The sequence below is a fragment of the Panulirus ornatus genome, chromosome 30 (assembly GCF_036320965.1).
Source record: "Panulirus ornatus isolate Po-2019 chromosome 30, ASM3632096v1, whole genome shotgun sequence".
NCBI classification, from domain to species: domain Eukaryota; kingdom Metazoa; phylum Arthropoda; class Malacostraca; order Decapoda; family Palinuridae; genus Panulirus; species Panulirus ornatus.
This window is the reverse complement of record NC_092253.1, coordinates 11,026,759-11,049,649: the sequence shown is the minus strand read 5'-3', so window position 1 is coordinate 11,049,649 and position 22,891 is coordinate 11,026,759. Positions and strand designations below refer to the sequence as shown.

At 41.1% G+C, this 22,891-nt stretch overlaps 1 protein-coding gene across 1 annotated transcript in view; it reads right to left on the bottom strand.

Moving 5' to 3' along the window:
- Positions 1 to 945: 945 nt before the first annotated feature.
- The window catches only part of LOC139758263 (glutamate receptor ionotropic, delta-1-like), a 37,478-nt gene continuing 15,532 nt past the window's right edge, over positions 946 to 22,891 (bottom strand). Inside the window, exons 3-11 of the mRNA XM_071679474.1 lie at positions 15,440 to 15,630; positions 11,468 to 11,633; positions 10,531 to 10,772; positions 8,824 to 8,928; positions 8,226 to 8,341; positions 7,069 to 7,299; positions 5,905 to 6,071; positions 4,161 to 4,326; positions 946 to 1,095 (exon numbers count right to left, since the gene is read on the bottom strand). Of these exons, the coding sequence (XP_071535575.1) occupies positions 946 to 1,095; positions 4,161 to 4,326; positions 5,905 to 6,071; positions 7,069 to 7,299; positions 8,226 to 8,341; positions 8,824 to 8,928; positions 10,531 to 10,772; positions 11,468 to 11,633; positions 15,440 to 15,630 (1,534 nt within the window). The remainder of the gene's footprint in view (positions 1,096 to 4,160; positions 4,327 to 5,904; positions 6,072 to 7,068; positions 7,300 to 8,225; positions 8,342 to 8,823; positions 8,929 to 10,530; positions 10,773 to 11,467; positions 11,634 to 15,439; positions 15,631 to 22,891) is intronic.

Sequence of the window (22,891 nt, the reverse complement as noted above, 5' to 3'; positions counted from 1 at the left end):
GGATTAGGTGAACAAGTGTATTTAGACACTACTTTTGTAATGAGCGATTTTGAGAAAAGAGTTTGATTGTGTTTATGCAATTTCTTCGAGTTGCTGATTAAGATCAGATGTAGCAAAATCTAGAACTACTGTGTTAGTTGTGCATGTGTTTAGTGATGGCTTGTGTGTGTGTGTGTGTGTGTGTGTGTGTGTGTGTGTGTGTGTGTGTATTGGTAAGGGGGTAGCTAGGGATACAATCTTTCGAAAAAAGATATGGAAGAATGATAAGGAAAATTGACCTTAAGGGATGTGCTAACTATAAAAGGAGATTTGAATGATCGCCTGGGAACTAGAAAAGGATTTCCAGATGTTTTTTCTTTTTTTTGGGGGGGAGGAGGTTCAAGTAACATTGGAGTTAGAATATTAGATATCATAAAAACATCCGTCAAATATGTGTAATAATGATTTTCTGTGATACAATCCTTTATTTTCTATATGCGTCTAATAGGACACTTCGTGGTATAGAGATCACTGCTGGTGATGAAGCACGCACAATGCCCACCCGAGCTCGAACCCTGGAAAGGGAAATTGGGCCACCGTTGAGGGAAGTAAGATGATGTATGGCAAGGTTTGTCCAGTGGTTGAGGCGTGTTGAACTAGCGTACGAGGGATTACATACGCCTCTACGTAACCAGATGAAACAACGTACGATAGTAGCTGGCAGTCCTCTGCCTCAGCAGGAGAGATTAATGAGTGGTACTGTTGCAGAAATCCTTCTCCAGACCCAGTATTTGTGAGGTGTGCAACGATGGTTGATGATATCCTTCCCAGGTGACGAATGAAGTTTGGATAAATAGGTTACAATATCATAACTGAGCAGGTTAGAACGGTAAGGTGTTGGTTTATAGCTGGCGAGGATCATTTCCAGGAGATGAGATGTAGTAAATCGATGTTTTAATGATTCTCTCACATTACGTGAGGTTGATGAGCTTTGGAGCAGTAGCAGGCCAGGTTCTCCACCATTAGTGACAAAAAGGCGACGCCACAACCCAGCAGCGCCAGGTAGAAAGCCCCCTGTAGGTGATTCAGCCCCAGCGCCCTTTGACTTTCACTCGCCTGGGTTAATGATAAGGTCATCTTAACTCATGATGTCACAACTTTCATTAAGAAAAAAAGTAAGAAAAAAAGATCCAGCTATATGGAAATGAACTAGGTTGATTTACTTGTTAAATTGATACATAAAAGTTGTATCGATGAGATGTAATTGATGAGGAAAAACAGTAGAGGAAATCTATTTCACTTATTATATCATAACAGTAGTAAATAATTCATTCTTTAAGATGTGGCACAGCGATGGCGGGGAGAGAGAGAGAGAGAGAGAGAGAGAGAGAGAGAGAGAGAGAGAGAGAGAGAGAGAGAGAGAGAGAGAGAGAGAGAGAGAGAATGAGAAGATACACAGACCACACAGGCCCAGGGCCCAAGCGAAATGTTCTGGCCTTAACATTACATAATGAAAAAAAAATGCAGTCTTTTAGAAGCAGTAGAAGAAAAGAATAGCAAAGTAAAGGCTCACTCGTCGTCTTCCACTCCCTCCGGCAACACGCCAGACGGAAAACAGGTAGAAAACAATATCTTTATAGGGTTAGCATGCCTGCCGGAGACTTCTATGAAAAATTCATAAGGTAGAATGAACATGAATATGTCATGCATCCCATCACCAACGACATGCATCCCCTCACCTTTTGTTATAAAGGCAATAGTAAGGATGAATTAGTGCTTCAGCCTCTCGCTTTACCGTGTTTGAATTACTCCTGATATGGAAGAATGATGCAATGATTCTTTCTTGCTCCCTTAAAACAAGTGACACGAATTAGTCAATGTTAGGTATGTTACCGCAGCAGGAGAGAAGGTAGCAAAATATACCACCTTCGCTATGATAATTGAGTGAATCAATTTTTTCAGTACCGGAGAGTGACAATTGATGATGAAGCCTACATTTGAAGATATTATGGGTGTTGCTCTGAATCAATTTTTCTGGGAGCTTTCTGGGAGATTTGGACACCAGTTTATTCAGGCCTACTTAAACACCCTTGATATAAGTAATGATAAACATAGGTCCAAGAACGGGATATGGCACAGTCAATTGGGAGGTGAGTTTGAATGGAGAAAAACTGGAGGAAGTGAAGTGTTTTAGATATCTGGGAGTGGATCTGGCAGCGGATGGAACCATGGAAGCGGAAGTGGATCATAGGGTGGGGGAGGGGGCGAAAATTCTGGGAGCCTTGAAGAATGTGTGGAAGTCGAGAACATCATCTCGGAAAGCAAAAATGGGTATGTTTGAAGGAATAGTGGTTCCAACAATGTTGTATGGTTGCGAGGCGTGGACTATGGATAGAGTTGTGGCAGGAGGACGGATGTGCTGGAAATGAGATGTTTGAGGACAATGTGTGGTGTGAGGTGGTTTGATCGAGTAAGTAACGTAAGGGTAAGAGAGATGTGTGGAAATAAAAAGAGCGTGGTTGAGAGAGCAGAAGAGGGTGTTTTGAAATGGTTTGGGCACATGGAGAGAATGATTGAGGAAAGATTGACCAAGAGGATGTATGTGTCGGAGGTGGAGGGAACGAGAAGAGGGAGACCAAATTGGAGGTGGAAAGATGGAGTGAAAAAGATTTTGTGTGATCGGGGCCTGAACATGCAGGAGGGTGAAAGGAGGGCAAGGAATAGAGTGAATTGGAGCGATGTGGTATACCGGGGTTGACGTGCTGTCAGTGGATTGAATCAAGGCACGTGAAGCGTCTGGGGTAAACCATGGAAAGCTGTGTAGGTATGTATATTTGCGTGTGTGGACGTATGTATATACATGTGTATGGGGGTGGGTTGGGCCATTTCTTTCGTCTGTTTCCTTGCGCTACCTCGCAAACGCGGGAGACAGCGACAAAGCAAAAAAAAAAAAAAAAAAAAAAGGTCCAAGAACGGATCCTTTAGGGACTCCAGGAGTAACGGGTGGTCACAGTGATGATTTGCCACACCTTGTGGCTGTCTAGGATTCCATCCAGTTTCCTATGCAACCAATAATCCTCAAGGCCCAGACTTGATGCATCAATTCAGCATGGAAAACGTGGTCGAATGCTTTTAGGAGGTCCAGAAAGAGGATATCTATTGTTTTAATCTTGTCGCGGGTATTGAATAACATAAAATTCAAGGAGGTTTGTAAGGCATGACCCTGCATCTCCCAAAACCATTCTGTGCATTAGTGATGAGGCTGTGTTGTTCCTAGAAGGCTACGATCCTATCTTTGATAATCGACTTCCATTTTTGAACATAGGAGTGAAGTCGCGCACCCCATTAGAATCCGCCACTTTAAACTTTGGGGTAATAGTACTCGTTTTAGGGAAATCGGTTTTGATATCTACATCGAACCTGGCTAGGTTATTGTCACGTGTCTAGAGGTTTATTGAAACGAGTATTAGTGACTATGAACTCCTAGGATGAAAGAACTAAATCAAGTACATTACCTTTACTCGTCGGCTTTGTGATGACTTAGTAGAAAAAAAAATCAAATGCCTTTCGACGAGGTTTATAAGTTTATCAAATTCACTTTCTACACCTGAGGTAGTTTGCCAGTTAATCTCTGGCAGATTAAAATCCCTCTAAATGACCTAATTTTTATCCTGTATTGCTCGCTGTAAACTTTTAAAAGCACATGCGTGTCAGTATCGACTGGTTGACACGGGCGTCTGTATTCGACGTGTACGTAAAGTTTGGACAATTCCGTGCTAATGTAAACGTACAAGCGTTCAACAGCAGCAGATGTTTACGTCTGAATTACACCGGGGTTTAGGTAACATTCTACATCCAGTGCAGTTTTGCCTCCTCGATGGGTTCTATTCTTTGCAAATAATTTGTAGTCTAGCAACTTGTACTCGCTAATCATATCGATGATTTTCGTGTACAGATATGTTTCTCTTAATACAAAATATATCAACGTGTTCAGTGTTTGTCAAGTAAATGGATTTATGATGTTTTTGAGAGAGAGAGAGAGAGAGAGAGAGAGAGAGAGAGAGAGAGAGAGAGAGAGAGAGAGAGAGAGAGAGAGAGAGAGAGAGAGAGAGTAAGTTTTTTCTACGTGAACGATATGTTGACCTGTTAAAATCGAGGTCTCTCTCAAGTGATATACGTACCTCTACAATTTCTTCGTCTTCTTCCTTTCGTTCTCCACCTCCCGCTTTCTTTGTTTTCGTTCTTATGTAATATGCAATGATGTCATCTAACCAGTAATTGATGAACCCACCCTCCACAATGTGCTGCATCATATCACTGATGCGGCGACGAAATGGTGCGCCTCTCCTAGATAGTAAGAAATAACTAACGACTACTCCTTCTCAATTGCTTATACTTTAATAAGAAAATAATCATATATATATATATATATATATATATATATATATATATATATTTTTCTTTCTTTTTTCATACTATTCGCCATTTCCCGCGTCAGCGAGGTAGCGTTAAGAACAGAGAACTGGGCCTCTGAGGAAACATCCTCACCTGGCCCCCTCCTCTGTTCCTTCCTTTGGAAAAAAAAAAAAAAAAAAAAAAAAAAAAAAAAAAACAGACGAAAGAAATGGCCCAACCCAACTCCATACACATGTATATACATACACGTCCACACACGCAAATATACATACCTATACATCTCAATGTACACATATATATACACACACAGACATATACATATATACACATGTGCATAATTCATACTGTCTACCTTTATTCATTCCCATCGCCACCTCGCCACATATGGAATAACAACCCCCTCCCCCGTCATGTGTGCGAGGATGGCGCTAGGTTAGACAACAAAGGCCCCATTCGTTCACACTCAGTCTCTAGCTGTCATGTAATAATGCACCGAAACCACAGCTCCCTTTCCACATCCAGGTCCCACAGAACTTTCCATGGTTTACCCCAGACACGTCACATGCCCTGGTTCAATCCATTGGCAGCACGTCGACCTAGGTATACCACATCGCTCCAATTCACTCTATTCCTTACACGCCTTTCACCCTCCTGCATGTTCAGGCCCCGATCACTCATAATCTTTTTCACTCCATCTTTCCACCTCTAATTTGGTCTCCCACTTCTCCTCGTTCCCTCCACCTGTGACACATATATCCTCTTGGTCAATCTTTCCTCACTCATTCTCTCCATGTGGCCAAACCATTTCAAAACACCCTCTTCTGCTCTCTCAGTCATACTCTTTTTATTTCCACATATCTCTCTTACCCTTACATTACTTACTCGATCAAACCACCACACACCACATATTGTCCTCAAATATCTCATTTCCAGCACAACCACCCTCTTGCGCACAACTCTATCCATAGCCCACGTCTCGCAGCCATACAACATTGTTGGAACCAATATTCCTTCAAACATACACATTTTTGCCTTGCGAGATAATGTTCTCGACTTCCAAACATTCTTTAAGGCTCCCAGAATTTTCGCCCCCTCCCCCACCCTATGATTCACTTCCGCTTCCATGGTTCCATCCGCTGCCAAATCCACTCCCAGATATCTAAAACACTTTACTTCCTCCAGTTTTTCTCCATTCAAACTTACCTCCCAATTGACTTGGCCCTCAACCCTACTGTACCTAATAACCTTGCTCTTATTTACATTTACTCTTAACTTTCTCTTTCACACACTTTACCAAACTCAGTCACCAGCTTCTGCAGTTTCTCACATGAATCAGCCACCAGCGCTGTATCATCAGCGAACAGCAGCTGAGTCACTTCCCAAGCTCTCTCATCCACAACAGACTGCATACTTGCCCCTCTTTCCAAAGCTCTTGCATTTACCTCCCTAACAACCCCATCCATAAACAAATTAAACAACCATGGAGACATCACACACCTGAATCCCCACCCTTCTCCTGCGAAGGGAGGGTACTCGGTGCGGCTGATATGAAGAGGAGTGTATCCCTGCCTGTTGGTGTAGGTGGCCGCCACTTTCGTCAGGGCGGAGTACTTGAAAGTGATGAATGAGTAGCCTCCTTGCAACACCCGCCGGAACTGCTCATCATCTGGGGCCAGCTGAGGATCAGATAATGGTGAGAGAGGACAGTACATGTACAAACTTTAGAGACCGCATCCACCGAGGGAGGCAGGAGTGTCTGCTGGAGGTGTATCAGAGCTGAAACTGTCTGCCAGAAGCCTGTGAGAAGGGTGTAACTGACGTAGGTTAGCTGGTTGTTTGGATTATATGTTTATCAGCTGCCAGCGTCATAAAGGCCTTCAGTCAAGCTACATCCACCAACTGACAAACCTTTAATGCCTTTTTTCAGGTAACAAGTCATGCTAACATTACCATTATTATCATTATCATTATTATCATTATTATCATTACTATTATTGCTATTATTATCATTGTCATTATCATTATTATTATTATTAATCATCATTATTACTATTATTATTATTATCATTATTATTATTATTATTATTATTATTATTATTATTATTATTATTATTATTATCATTATTATTATTATTATTGACTATTATTACTATTATTATCATCATCATTATTGTTATCATACAATAATGATAATAACATCAGTGATATTGATAGTGAATTGATTTAGAGTTTAATGCAGCTAAAAGCTGAAAACACGAACAAAACAACAGACGCGGGCGAGAGAAGAAGCAGGTTTATTGAAAAAGTAAATAAGATTGTTTGATACACATTCTACTGATTATATCATTGATGGTTATGGTGATAAAAGTGTGTGTGTGTGTGTGTGTGTGTGTGTGTGTGTGTTTATGTATGTATGTGCGTGCAGAGAGAGAGAGAGAGAGAGAGAGAGAGAGAGAGAGAGAGAGAGAGAGAGAGAGAGAGGCCTCTTGGAGAGTTGACTGCTTAATTGCTATCATTATTTACTTGTGGCTCTCTGGAAGGATCTTTGCCAAGACTCTAGATATCATTTCAAATCCGAAGATAATGAACATGGTAATATGATCATAGGCAGTAATTATATCAATACGAGAAATAACTGTAGTCTAAGGTACACGTTACTGTAAAAACACTTGCCTGCATCTGTTTAAAAGTCTTTTGAATGGTGGGGTCGGGACTTGAAGCAAAGTAGATGTGGAAGGCGTCGCCTGTGCGGCCCGTACCCCATCCCCAGCCGTCTCTGTTCAGCAGGTCTTGGAAGGTGTTGATCTCTGGGTTCTTGTCCTGGACGACAAGGTGCGCCACCAGGGAGGAGCGGTAGGCGGTGGTCAGTATGACGCAAGCCATTAGCCACAGTCCTACCAACAGCTGGGTGGATAACACAGGTCATGTGGCGAGATGATGACAAAAAAAGAGACACTGTAGAGCGTCTCTTTACTCACACGCAGATACACAAATCAACATAGAATAGCACACACGATCAGAGACTTGCACACGACGTAGTAATGGTCGTTATAATGACGTTCACTAACACAAAATAGCCTGTTGTTGTTAACTGACACTGTTGCCTTTTTTTTCTTTTGGTTACACTAAAACCTTATCATCTTTTGTCAAATCAGAGCCGCACCTTTGTACAGTAACTTAGCTACACTTGTCCTCTTCCCCACTCAGTCTCTCACATAGTGAGTCTGCTTCGAAAAGAAGTGATTCACTAATATTGGCAACACTCCTGCATTTCAAGGGAGTCATTAAACACCTAAAGTCTGGCACAGTGAAACTGAATATGTAAAGCATTTATTACTCAGAGGCCCCTTCACATTTTACTCCTTTCCCCTCATTTGTATATGATGGGATTTATGAGTTGTAAACCCCAAAAATTTTGAAGGAAATTGGGGTCACTGTTTGGTGCTCTTCTCTGGTCAGAGAGATGCGTGTTCACGTGTACGTGTGTGTGTGTGTGTGTGTGTGTGTGTGTGTGTGGACATGCATAGGTACGCATATGCAGGTTAAGAGACGAGGAAACACAAGTATAAAATTCTCTCCACACAATTCAACTCCTTATTTTTATGAAAAATCCATTTTCCTTCGCTTTATGCAAGGTCTGTTACCTTCCTTGTCTTAATGCCTAGCCTATGTCTCTACTACCCTTAATGCAGAGTCCATTTCCTAACACACACACACACACATCACACACTCATTCACATCTTCGTGGAGCCTCAAGCGGAGTCCCAGGTTCCTAAATACTAATGAGGATTATGAGTACTGACATCTGATGGACTTCTTCCAACACTAACCCGGCCAGTAACGTTGACAGGTGGTTTGGGCGTCCAGTTCTCCATAAGGGCTCCCCAGCTGTAGAAGAGGGCGGAATTCATCGAGACCTCTTGCTCATCGGACCTCCACGACCACGCTGATTGTACCAGCCACAGGGAAATGGCCCAAATGAGTATGCTGACACTCAGTACGAGCCAGATCACTCCTTGAGAGGGTGACGAAGAAGCTATTATATAGAGGATGGTGTGAGGAAATGACTCGGGGGAAAAAGTGAACTTCAGTCGTTACTCTGTTGGAACTCTCAATGTTTCATTCAGTATCTATATTAAATATCTTAAATTCCTGGTGAGTGGAAATGAATAATGATTCGATTGTAACGTGAGAACTTACGAAAAATTGAGTATACTTATCACGAAATAAATAATACGACGATTTCTTGATTTGCAGTTGTTTCCGTAAGATGTACGAAACATTGCTTTATAATGCGTCTATGAAATTTCAATATTGTCTCGATATAAACTGCGGCAATTCTATGTACCTACATATTCCTGGTAATCGAAAGATCAAGTGTCTTTGGAGCGAAATTATAGTTTGTAGTGATTAATATAAGAATATTACCTGTTCTGATACACAGACATAACCGATTTGTAGCGTCTTTAGGATCAAAGTGTGGGCGGCCTGTCTCACCAATATCTCCCACAGTGAGTGGGTGGGGCCCTGGAGCTATAGATAATGGTTGCAGGGTGATATGTAGGAGCCCATCGGTGATCAAGTGGTTACGCTGACTCCTTACCGTTCTAGCTCGTCCGGGTTCATGTCTCCGGTTAGCAAGGTAACTCAAAGACCAATCGAAGGAGGAGCCTCATTTTTTTCTCATCCATTCTCTAGCTGTCATGAGTAATGCACCGAAACCACAGCTCCCCTATTTATAACAAGGTCTCACAAACTTTCCCGTGGATTCCCTTGGCTGCTTTATAGGCCTCGTTTCAGTTCCTTGACAGCCAATCACCCATCGTATACCACATTGCTCCATTTTTCTCTATCCCTTGCATGCTACTCTCCCTCCTGCGTGTTCAGACAGAGCACCCAGAATTGTTTTGTTTGTTTTCAATCCATCCTTCCATCTCCATTTTGATCTCTCCCTTCTCGTTCCCTCCACTTCTGACTGATATTTCTTCTACGTAAATCTCATCACTCATTTTCTCCACATGTCCAAACATTTTAGCACGCTATTTTCAGCTCCTTCAACCATACTCCTCGTGTCGCAAAACCTCTTTCTTATCCTATCATGATTTACTCGATCAACCCTTCCTACTCATCATGTCCTCAAACATCTCATATCCAATGCTTCCACCCATTTAAGTACACTCCCTTCTATAGCCTACGCTTCGCAACCATTCAACATTACTGTGACTACTAACCCTTCAAACATACCCATTTTCGCCACCTCAGACAGTGACCTTTCTTTCCACATATTCTTCGATCCTCTTAGATCCTTCGCTCACTCAGCTATCCTATGATTCATTGCCGCTTCCATGGATCCACACGCTGTCATTTCCACTTTCCAAGTATATATGATAGTTCACTCTCTCCAGTTTTTCCATAAAGACTCACACCCGAAACAACCTATCTCCTTGCACTACTAAACCTAATAATCTGGCTTAAATTCACATTTACTCTTAAACTTTTTCCTTTTACACTCCCTTCCAAAAAGAGACACATTATCCTGCAGTTTCTGATTAGGGTCTGCCACTAGTGTCGAGTCATTAGTGAATGACAGCTGACTCACTTCTCATGCCCAACATTCCTTACCGACTGAGTACCTGCGTTTACTGCCTCGATCACCTTAACCAGATCATACAGTAATGGTGACATCACACACTCCTCCTTCAGACCCACATTTCACCTGAAAGCACTTACCCTCCTCTCTTCGTATTCGTATACGTTTATTACTTTTTGCCAAAAACATTTCACTGCTTCTAGTAGATTTTCTCTTACACCATATACTCGTAGCAGCATCCATCAAGCATCTTTATGAACTCTGTCATGTGCTTTCTCTAGATCCATAAATGCCACATACAGATTCTGTTCTTTTCAGTATTTCACTCTCAAATTCCTCAATGTACACACACACATTTGATGCACACATCCTCCAAACTCCTGAAACTACGTAGCTCCTCCCCAGTTTGAAGGTCTGTTTATATCAACACTCTCAGTCACCACCTCTTGCATCATCTATCAGTTCCTTTTCTATTCCATTTCTCACGTGTTCTGGGAGAGTGTCACAGCTCACATCATGCAGAGAGAGATATGACTACACCATACCTGTGAATGGTCTTATGATGGCCAGACTCTGAGGCAGTAGCGTTGGCTTTAGGGAGATGAGAATAATGGTATCCTTGGTATAGATGATGGAGAAGTGTATGACACGTAACCTGGTGGGTGCGACTGTGAGAAGCATGGAGAAGTCAGCCTGCTGGTGCTGAAGTGTGCCAACTGTCCCCGTCCAGTTGCCATTCTCTAGCTCTACGCCCCACATTCGATCCCACGGCTCTCGCACCACGTACCTGAAGGAGAAGCAGTCACCCTAACTCACGGCTCTCGCACCACGTACCTGAAGGAGAAGCAGTCACCCTAACTCACGGCTCTCGCACCACGTAACTGAAGGAGAAGCAGTCACCCGAACTCACGGCTCTCGCACCACGTAACTGAAGGAGAAGCAGTCACCCGAACTCACTACATCAGATGGCGTATTCGAAGTAATGTAGCCAAAGTTTGGGTTTTTTTCTTCTTCTTTTAAGTGATTGATATTAATGAAAGGCTCTTAAAAATTGATCAATCTGGTTGGATATCAAGAAGTGGCAAATGATGTATTTCCTTTAGTGGTGTCTTAACTACAGCCAAGCAGTGGAATCATACACCGAAGTGATGTACTCAGGTCATGCGCTCACACAGAACATATTACATTATCAATGATGCTTTAGTTTATATGTACTACGAACCTCCACATTTTCGACATGGTGTTGTGGACGTGTATTTTCCTACTGTGTAGATTTTTTTATCTAATGAAATGCAATGGAAACTTTGAGAGAAGGCTGCAAAACTCGCTGCAGCGTGTACTGATACAACATATGTTGAATCTGAAGGTACGCGCCAGTGTATTGTCAATCTCTCTCTCTCTCTCTCTCTCTCTCTCTCTCTCTCTCTCTCTCTCTCTCTCTCTCTCTCTCTCTCTCTCTCTCTCTCTCTCTCTCTTTCTCACGTGAAATTGGCGCGGGCGGCGATGGCTTTAAGCATCCTATCGTCCAGGGAGTCCAGGGGAGTCAGGGTCGTCCCGTGTGTCTCACTATCTCGTCTGAAGGCCGAGAGAGGGAACTCATGGAGAGCCACGATCTTGAACTGGTGGCCTTTGAAGTCCTCTGGTTGTCCTGGAAGGTTTCACCAATGTCACATTACAATATCATATTAAGGAAAACTGGCTCATCGTATAACAAATCATTTCAGATAGTTTAAGATGATCTGACTGATTTAAGGGTCATGGTTTGGTTGTGTCACTGATTTAAGAATCTGAACCTTTGTCAATCTGGACTGACATGGGTTACCTGGGTTACGCTAATAAAGTTACGCTAATAACTTTTCATTGCATTTCTCACTCGAGCAAGAAAATAAGATGAGGGATGTTTTTCAATATGAGTTTTGAAAATTGATTTCAATTACTGATACAAGAGTGTACAATACTTTTTTTTAAACGTAAATATGAGAATTTGTCAGTTGTAAACCACTCTGCCTCGTCGCGTACGTATAAAGAAGTTCTTTTCGTGCTTGGTTCCGGAGGACAAGTCATCCCAGAGGAGTAATTGAATGTCTTGCTCTCCGTTGTTGCAGTAGTGGCAGCGTCGGTACACTCTCACGTAATCGCTCAGTTCTGGAGGGGGATGATAAGCCTTAAGCTCAGATGGTATACATCAACAAAGGAACTGGATAGATACTGCAAAAATGTCTGCTCGACAACTTTATGTAGGGTACATGTATGTATATTGGTGCTTATATAAGCACCTGATCATGAGAAGAAAGACCATGAGCAGCTGAGTAAGTGTGTCAGCAGCTTAGGTGAACGAAATCGGGTATTAGTGATCGATGACTTAATGCGAAGATGAGTAATGTGGCAGTTGAGGGCACAATTGATGTATATGGGGTATTCGCTATTGGGAATGGAAATGATGAAGAGCTTGTGCGGATGTGTGCTGGGAAAAGACTGGTGACTGGGGACACCTGGTTTAGAAAGAGAGATATACATAAGAATACGTATGTGAGTAGGAGAGATTACGTGTCCATTCATAAGCGTGTAAAAGAGAAACTTTGGGTTGTTAATACGCTGAGAGGAGTACCTGGAGGAATGTCCTATCACTATCTTATGAGGCGAAGGTGAAATTTGTAGAGGTTTTCAAAATAGAAGAGAAAATGTTGGGGAGAAGAGAGTGGTGAGAGTAAGTGAGCTTGGAAAGGAGACTTGTGAGAGGAAGTATCAAGAGAGATTGAGTGCAGAATGGCAAAAGATGAGAGCTGACGTGAGGAGAGTGGGTAAGGAATGAGATGTATTTAGGGAAGCAGTGACAATGTGTAAAAGATGCTTGTGGCATGAGAAAGGTGGGTAGATTGGAAACGGCAGAAGTAAAGTTGTTACTGAAAGAGGAAAGAGAGGCGTTTGGACGATACTTACAAGGAGTGCAAATGACTAGAAAATGTATAAAAGAAAGGGGCAAGGTTGAAAAGGAGGGCAAATGAGAGTTGAAAAGGGTAGTGAATGGTGGGATGAAAAAAATGTTTTTAGTGAAAGAGAAGAGGGAGGCGTTTGGACGATACTTATAAGGAAGGAGTACAAATGACTGGGAAATGTAGAAAAGAAAGGGATATGAGGTCAAGAGGAAGGTGCAAGGGTTGAAAAAGAGGGCAAATGAGAGTTGGGGTGAGAGAGTATCATTAAACTTTAAGGAAAATAAAAACATGTTTTGGAAGGAGATAAATAACGTGCGTAAGACAAAAGAACAAATGGAAACATCGGGGAAGGAGAAAAAAAAGGGGCAGTGAAAACAGGTAGCGATGAAGTCAGGAGACGGAGTAAGTATTTTGAAAGTTTATTTAATAAGTTTGATGAGGAAGTGGCAGATGTAAGGTGTTTTGGTCTGGATGGTGTTCGAAGTTAGGGTCACTGAGAATGGTTTGGTTAAGAAAGAAGAGGTAGTGAAGCCTTTGCGGAAGATGAAATCCGGCAAGACGGCGGGTTTTGATGGTATTGCAGTTGAAGTCATTAAGGGAGGGGGTAACTGTGTTGTTGATTTGTTGGTAAGGATATCCAGTGTATGTATGAATCATAGTGAGGTGACTGAGGATTGGCGGAATGCATGCAATATGCCACTGTACAAAGGCAAAGGGGATAAAGGTTGTGTTCATACTACAGAGGCAAAAGTTTGTTGAGTATTCCAAGGAATTGCATAGGAGGGTATTGATTGAGAGGGTGAAGGCATGCACAGAGCATCAGACTGGGAAGGAGCAATATGGTTTCAGAAGTGTGGATCAGGTGTTTGCTTTGAAAGATGTATATGAGAAAAACTTAGAATAACAGAAGGATTTGTATGTAGCATTTATGGATCTGGAGAAAGCACATGATACGGTTGACAGAGATACTTTGTGGAAGGTCTTAAGAGTATATGGTGTGGGAGGTAGTGAAAGGTTTTTACCAAGGATATAAGGCATTGGTGCGAGTAGGAAGAGAGAGGAGTGACTGGTTCCAAGTGAGGGTCGGTCTAAGGCAGGGGTGCGTGATGTCCCATGGTTGCTAAATTTGTTTATGGATATGATAGTTAGGGAGTTAAATGCAATAGTTTTGGAGAGAGGGACAAATATGCAGTCTGTTGGGGATGAAGGGATTGGGACGTGAGTCGATTCTTGTCCTCCGATGATACAGCACTGGTGGCTGATTCGAGCGAAAAACTGCAGAAGTTGGTGGTTGAGTCTGGAAAAGTATGTGAAAGGAGAATGTTGAAAGTAAATGTGAATAGAGCAAGGTTATTTGGTTCAGTTGGGTTGAGGAACAAGTTAACTGGGATGTATGTTTGAATGAAGAGAAATGGAGGAAGTGATTTGTTTTAGATATCTGGGAGCCGACTTAGCAGCGGATGGAACCATGGAAGCAGAAGTGAGTCACGAGGTGGAGGAAGGATCGAAGTTTCTGGGAGCGTTGAAGAATGTGTGGAAAGAGAGAACGCTACCTCGGAGAGCAAAAAGGAGTATGTTTGAAGGAATAGTAGTTCAAACAACATTATATGGTTGCGCGGAATGGGCTATAGATGTGGTTGTACGGAGGAGGGTAGATGTGTTGGAAATCAAATGTTTGAAGGCAATATGTGGTGTGAGGTGGTCTGATCGTGTAAATAATGAAAGGGCAAGAGAGATATGTGGAAATAAAAAGAATGTGGTTGAGAGAGCAGATGGGGGTGTGTTGGAATCGTTTGGACATATGGAGAGAAAGAGTGGGGTAAGGTTTACAAAGGGAACAAGGAGAAGCGGGAGACCAAATTAGAGGTGGAAGGTTGGAGTGAAAAAGATTTTGAGCGATCGGGGCTTGAACATACAGGAGGGTGAGAGGCGTGCAAGGAATAGAGTGAATTCGAACGATGTGGTATACCGGGGTCGACGTGCTGTCAATGGATTGAACCAGGGCATGTGAAGCGTTTGGAGTAAACTATGGAAAGGTCTGTAGAGCCTAGATGTGGCAAGGGAGCTATGGTTTCGGAGTATGAGCGAATGTGGCCCTTTTTGTCTATTCATAACGCTACCTCGCTTGGGGAGGGAGGAGCTGATGCTACTTCATGTGTGGTGGGTTGGCGACGAGGATGGATGAAGGCAACAAGTAGGAATATGTACATGTGTATATATGTATATGTCTATGTATGTATATGTATGTATACGTTGAAATGTATATGTACATATATGTGCGTTTGTGGGCATCTATGTATACACATGGGTATGTGGGTGGGTTGGGCCATTCCTTGTCTGTTTCCTTATGCTACCTCGCTAACGCGGGAGGAGGCCAGTAAGTATAATCAAAAAGAATAATGACAATATATATTTCCAATGAAAATATAACATATTTTTCTCATTATTTTCCCTACAAGTGTCAAAGACAATCTTGCGTTGTCTTCATAATACTTGTCCTGTTGTTGACAATTCGCACCTTTTTCATGGATTTCATTCCCGAGGCTTGTGTTGAGTGTGGGGTTCTTGTGGGTAACTTGAGCCAGATAGAGGACGTGGATAGTGTTACGAAGACTAGGATGATGAAGAACAGCTTCTATCTGGGAGACATCGCCCACTATCACTATGGGTGTATCGGGCCAGAGCCACAAATCTGAAGACTCTAAGAACCTGTGATTGATGAGTAGATTCACGTAGTTCGAGTTACATATTTATCTGCGTTTTGAACATGGCAAGTTTCAGCGAGATGATTATTACATTTGATCAGTTATCTAATAACAGGCAAGATGTTGACGTGAATTCTTTTTTTCATTACAGTTTAGCTTGGACTTATCTTATACTTAGAGGAATTAAGTGAAATTAGATAGAATCCATTATACATACACTTTTAATTATGGACGGGGAAAATGAAACACGAAAAGTTCCCAAGTGCACTTTCGTGTAATAATCACATCATCATGGGAGACACAAGAGAGGAATATAACAGTCAGTTGATATACATCGAAGAAACAATCACATGTTTACCAAATGGCGTCCTAGCTTCGTCTCTTCGATGTATATCAACTGACTGTTATATTCCTCTCTTGTGTCTCCCCTGATGATGTGATTATTACACGAAAGTGCACTTGGGAACTTCTCGTGTTTCATTTTCCGCGTGGACTCATAGGAATATCTTGATCACGCGCAAAATTGTGATCCTTTCCAATGTATATATATATATATATATATATATATATATATATATATATATATATATATATATATATATATATATATATGTATATTGGTAAACAGAGAAGAGGTAGTAAAAGCTTTGCGGAAGATGAAAGCCGGCAAGGCAGCATGTTTGGATGGTATGCAGTGGAATTTATTAAAAAAGGGGGTGACTGTATTGTTGACTGGTTGGTAAGGTTATTTAATGTATGTATGACTCATGGTGAGGTGCCTGAGGATTGGCGGAATGCGTGCATAGTGCCATTGTAGAAAGGCAAAGGGGATAAGAGTGAGTGCTCAAATTACAGAGGTATAAGTTTGTTGAGTATTCCTGGTAAATCATATGGGAGGGTATTGATTGAGAGGGTGAAGGCATGTACAGAGCATCAGATTGGGGAAGAGCAGTGTGGTTTCAGAAGTGGTAGAGGATGTGTGGATCAGGTGTTTGCTTTGAAGAATGTATGTGAGAAATACTTATAAAAGCAAATGGATTTGTATGTAGCATTTATGGATCTGGAGAGGGCATATGATAGAGTTGATAGAGATGCTCTGTGGAAGGTATTAAGTATATATGGTGTGGGAGGCAAGTTGTTCGAAGCAGTGAAAAGTTTTCATCGAGGATGTAAGGCATGTGTACGTGTAGGAAGAAAGGAAAGTGATTGGTTCTCAGTGAATGTAGGTTTGCGGCAGGGGTGTGTGATGTCTCCATGGTTGTTTGATTTGTTTATGGATGGGGTTGTTAGGGAGGTGAATGCAAGAGTTTTGGAAAGACGGGCAAGTATGAAGTCTGTTGTGGATGAGAGAGCTTGGGAAGTGAGTCAGTTGTTGTTCGCTGATGATACAGCGCTGGTGGCTGATTCATGTGAGAAACTGCAGAAGCTGGTGACTGAGTTTGGTAAAGTGTGTGAAAGAAGAAAGTTAAGAGTAAAGTGAATAAGAGCAAGGTTATTAGGTACAGTAGGGTTGAGGGTCAAGTCAAATGGGAGGTAAGTTTGAATGGAGAAAAACTGGAGGAAGTAAAGTGTTTTAGATATCTGGGAGTGGATCTGGCAGCGGATGGAACCATGGAAGCGGAAGTGAATCATAGGGTGGGGGAGGGGGCGAAAATCCTGGGAGCATTGAAGAATGTGTGGAAGTTCGAGAACATTATCTCGGAGAGCAAAAATGGGTATGTTTGAAGGAATAGTGGTACCAACAATGTTGTATGGTTGCGAGGCGTGGGCTATGGATAGAGTTGTGCGCAGGAGGATGGATGTGCTGGAAATGAGATGTTTGAGGACAATGTGTGGTGTGAGGTGGTTTGATCGAGTAAGTAATAATAGGGTAAGAGAGATGTGTGGAAATAAAAAGAGCGTGGTTGAGAGAGCAGAAGAGGGTGTTTTGAAATGGTTTGGGCACATGGAGAGAATGAGTGAGGAAAGATTGACCAAGAGGATATATGTGTCGGAGGTGGAGGGAACGAGAAGAAGTGGGAGACCAAATTGGAGGTGGAAAGATGGAGTGAAAAAGATTTTGAGTGATCGGGGCCTGAACATGCATATATATATATACACATATATATATATATATATATATATATATATATGTATATATGTATATATATATTATAGGGGACAAAGTATTTTGTGCATGAAAACAGTTTGATGGTGTCTTCTTCAGACAATCTTGTGGAATATATGGGGAGTAGCGTAGGTGACCGAAATAATTGGACAGGAATGCAGTCATCGAAAGACAATGGAACTTGAAGCAACAACAAAAGTACAAACTATCATATTGTTGCTAAACAAGAGATCACCATCACAAGACAATCTTCATTAAAACTATGATACGTGTCAGGTAAAGAATGGAAGCCTCGCAATCATTTGATCAATAGCAGGAAGGACTTTTCGTATACTGTCCTTAACGAAACAATATTGCATGACGCGGATAATGTACGATGCTTCAGCTTCAAGCCAGGTGACCTGGCTACATGGATTTACATGTAGTCTGGGCTATATTAACTGATGACTGTAATCCCCATCTCAACCCATCACATTACCTTAATGCAAGTATGGTGCTGTTCTTGATGAGATGAAAGATGACTGCCCGGCAAGTGGATTTCACATCCCCCCACAGCCCGCGGAGTAGGTGGTGCTGTGAGAACTTGTCCTGTGAGAATAATGACTCCACGTCCACCACCACACTGCCTACTACATCATCATCATCAGACATACTCCTGTGTGAAACAAAACCTTGATATGTGCTATACGTTACCATCTTCGTAATAACCACCACTCTGGATGTGATCTATGATGATCCAACTCCAGCTTTACCTAAGAACGAACAAAGGCAGAGGGAGCGAATTACATTATCCAAATTCCTTCAAAGAAATCCACCTTGTTAAGCTCCTTACACAGAGATCTGTCGCGGAAGAAAACACCATTTATTAACGAATTATTATAACTTTCAGAATACAAAGAATTGTATTAATGTTGAAATTCAAGAGGAAAGGATTGATTCTCCAAATGATGTAATACCAGTGTTCAGCGGGTTGTGCTGTGACCTTATGGAAGGACTGACTCTCCAATGATGTAACACCAGGGCTGAACCTTTTGTGCTGTGACCTTCATATTTCCTACCCTATCAGCTCTTTCTTCACCACTTCCCTTACCTTGTGATGTGCTCTACCACCGAGGAGTGTTGTCCTGTTGCCGCCACAATAAGATGACATCCTGCCAGATGGTGCTGCACAACCTGTCTTACCATAAGGCTTACGTAGTGATCACCGACTCCCACAGCTCCAAATGTATGATACATTGCGCCACTCGCCGAAAAAGTAATGAACAAGATGATAAAGAATATGTTTTGTCGCATCATGATCTGGAATTGACAAATATCATATCATGGAATATTCACATACAGTGTTCTCATTTGTTTCATATATATATATATATATATATATATATATATATATATATATATATATATATATATATATATATATATATTTTTTTTTTTTTTGCCGCTGTCTCCCGCGTTTGCGAGGTAGCGCAAGGACAATGTGTGGTGTGAGGTGGTTTGATCGAGTAAGTCACGTAAGGGTAAGAGAGATGTGTGGAAATAAAAAAGAGCGTGGTTGAGAGAGCAGAAGAGGGTGTTTTGAAATGGTTTGGGCACATGGAGAGAATGAGTGAGGAAAGATTGACCAAGAGGATATATGTGTTAGAGGTGGAGCGAACGAGTAGAAGTAGGAGACCAAATTGGAGGTGGAAAGATGGAGTGAAAAAGATTTTGTGTGATCGGGGCCTGAACATGCAGGAGGATAAAGGAGGGCAAGGAATAGAGTGAATTGGATCGATGTGGTATACCGGGGTTGACGTGCTGTCAGTGGATTGAATCAGGGCATGTGAAGCGTCTGGGGTAAACCATGGAAAGCTGTGTAGGTATGTATATTTGCGTGTGTGGACGTATGTATATACATGTGTATGGGGGGGGGGGGTGGGGCCATTTCTTTCGTCTGTTTCCTTGCGCTACCTCGCAAACGCGGGAGACAGCGACAAAGTATAAAAAAAAAAAAATATATATATATATATATATATATATATATATATATATATATATATATATATATATATATATATATATATATATACATATATATATATATATATATATATATATATATATATATATATATATATATATATATATATATATATATATATATATATATATATACACACTAGTGTGTGCTGGGAGCATGTTTTCCCTAACGCACATAAAATTGAATACAACAGCACAGTTACAGATTTTAATCTTATGTTCTCTAATATTCTCCTTTTCATTCTACCATTAGGCGAGGGTTTCAAACACCATTTGTCCAAAATTATCCAGTTTATTTCAATTAAGGTTTAGTCTTCATAGAGACATCATCTGAAATCTACAAAATCGAGAAAAGATGCGTAACAAAACGTGGATATAAAATGTAAAACAGAAACAATACGTATGTAGGAAATAAATTCCGAAAAACTCACAATACATCGCCCATGAATGTTAAAGGTAAAACACCAAAAGCAGTAGAAATTAACAATATCATGGCGGATAGTATGAGATACAACTTAAATTCAAAATATGGGCACAGAAAATGTAAAAAGTTACAGGTGGCAAGTGTACCTAAGATGCAGGTAATACTAGGAGGAAACGGAACATTGGAAGTGTCAAGAGTTTTCGTGTAATCACATCATAAAGATCTGTGCAGATAGACAGAACCAGAATATACTATATCTTCCGTCACTGGGTGGGGCAGGCAAATGAATTAAGAAACAGGTGAAGGGATTAGGGCACAGGACACCCTTGACGACCTCTCCTCTCTTGTGTCACAAACACAAGGTAAATCTAAGTTCTGGGAAACACATTTACAATTTCTTCACCATACAGTTACTAGAGTTATACGAACCAACATTTTTTTTCGTATCTTTACTAAGTCACTGTATGTCATAACCTTAACACTGCTCCACTTAATTTGATGACTCAAAGTCTTTAAGGATGACAAATATTGCAGTAGATTCTCCACTCAACACAATTTTTATGTCGTATGATTCTGATAACAAGAACCTCATCGTTTCGACCAGTGTAAAATTGATCACACTCTTTACGGGAAAAATTGTATACACATCCTCCTGATAGGTTACAGAATTTCTGATAAGACTTTCCCTAGCCATGATATAGATGCTGAGGACTCCATTGACATTAAATAATAATAATACTCAGAAGTTTTTGCTCATAAATGGTCTTTAGGTTAAACATCGTAAAAAGACTTTCTACCAATATCACAAGCTGAATTAAGGAAATGATTGGGATGCTGTAATTTATGTCCTAATGTCAGAGATATCGCAGACTTAATCACCTAAGAATTCTGGACTACATCTGCTTAATGCTCTAAGAAATGATGAAAACACAGAATATTTTGAACAGACTTTTGTGGGTTTACGATATATGCTAAATTCTAGGATATTCCCGTATCTATGGATATTACAACCTAACAATCCCAATGTATTGTGTGTCTCACAATTAGTAAAGAATTCATTTTCATCTTCATCAACAGGTCACAAACATAGAATATCATCAAGATACCTGTATCACTTGATTTCATTAGATAAAACGTCATAAAGTATCGCTTTCAAAAGTTCCATACATTACTTATGAGGGCTGAGAGAGGGCTTTCCATCCTCATGCTAAACTGCTGTGAGAAAATACGATAAACGAACTGAAACTCAAACTCTAACACGTAGCTTCATGAACTCTAAAGTAATATTTGTAGGTAATGGTGAAGTATGTTTTTTTTTATGTGTTTCGCCAAAGACTTCAGTAAATCATGAACAAAGACTCTGGTGAATAATGACACAACATCAAAGTTGACAAGCTTAAATTCATAGTTAAGGTGGATACTACTGAGTTTGTCTACAAGATCAATATCGTTTTTGATATGAGAACATGATATTGTATCAGTCAGTAGATTGAAAGTACTAATAAGCTAATTGGACCATCTAAATGTTGAAGATCCCACTCAAGAGACAATTAGCTTTACATGGTTTCCTGGCTTATGAGTCTTGATTAAACCATGATTGCAGGGCAAGGAAGGACTCAAAAAAGAAAATATCTTAGTTTATCCAGCACTGTCGTTAAACAACTCCTTTATTCGTTATAAAACCTGCTGTTTGCTGTTTTTCTGGAATCACTTCAAAGAGGAGAACATATGCTTCTATCCTCTAATTAATTATATTCAGCGGGTGTCTGGTTGGGTTGTTTGACCAGTATAACTGAGGTAGTTGCGTTGAAACACGTTAAACACAGCAAAAAAAAAACCTTTATTGATTTAGGTGCATGAGATGAAATAGCTCAGGAGCCATGAGCTACTGGAGGTGTATGACTAGTGGGAAAGGAAAGGTCAGTAAGGTAGGTCGAGTAATATTAGACAGGCTTGGCAGGGATCCTGTGATGCTGGTGACGATGACAGATGAAGCAGGAGCAAGTCAGTGTCTGCAGAGCCTACGTGGAGCTCCTTTGAAAGGAGGTGGGTGTGGCACGTACCGCGGCCCCTGGAGTGTGCGGCAACGGCTGGTTTGTGCTAGGGTTACAAGGGTGCCGTGGGCGTGACGGTACCTAGGTCCCTTGTTGCTACAGCTGCTGCTCGTGACGAGCGAAGACGATGTCCCACGCGAGTCCTGAAGAAGGTGGACGACGTTGATGAGGCACCACAATGAAAAAACACTAGCTTCATTGGTGTGATAATGCCATGTGTCATCCACTAGTATGTGGATATGTGCTCTCTTCCAGGGGTCTCAGCTCATCAGAATCGATTTGGGATCATGTTTATACGTCATGATCGTTGTGCACATTTCTAATTTATGAACTTTTGAAAATGAAACACGATTCCCCTGATGAGAATGTTTTAACCATGTCTTGAGTTATTCTATAAAAATGTTTAACATTGACCTTATAATGTTCCACTTTAGAATTGGATATAATGACAAACATATTTCGTACATCAAGAGCATCACATTCATGCACCATATCATATCTCAACCAACCTTTGTGTCAGGATTACTGGCCTTACTTTCTATTTCTTTAAAAGTGAGCTATCTGAGTAGACTTGATATTCGTTACTTTAGTGCACCATACACCTATCATTATCTCTCTTTCTGCCTTTTTTATGATTTAATGTGTTTCCTAAACTTCT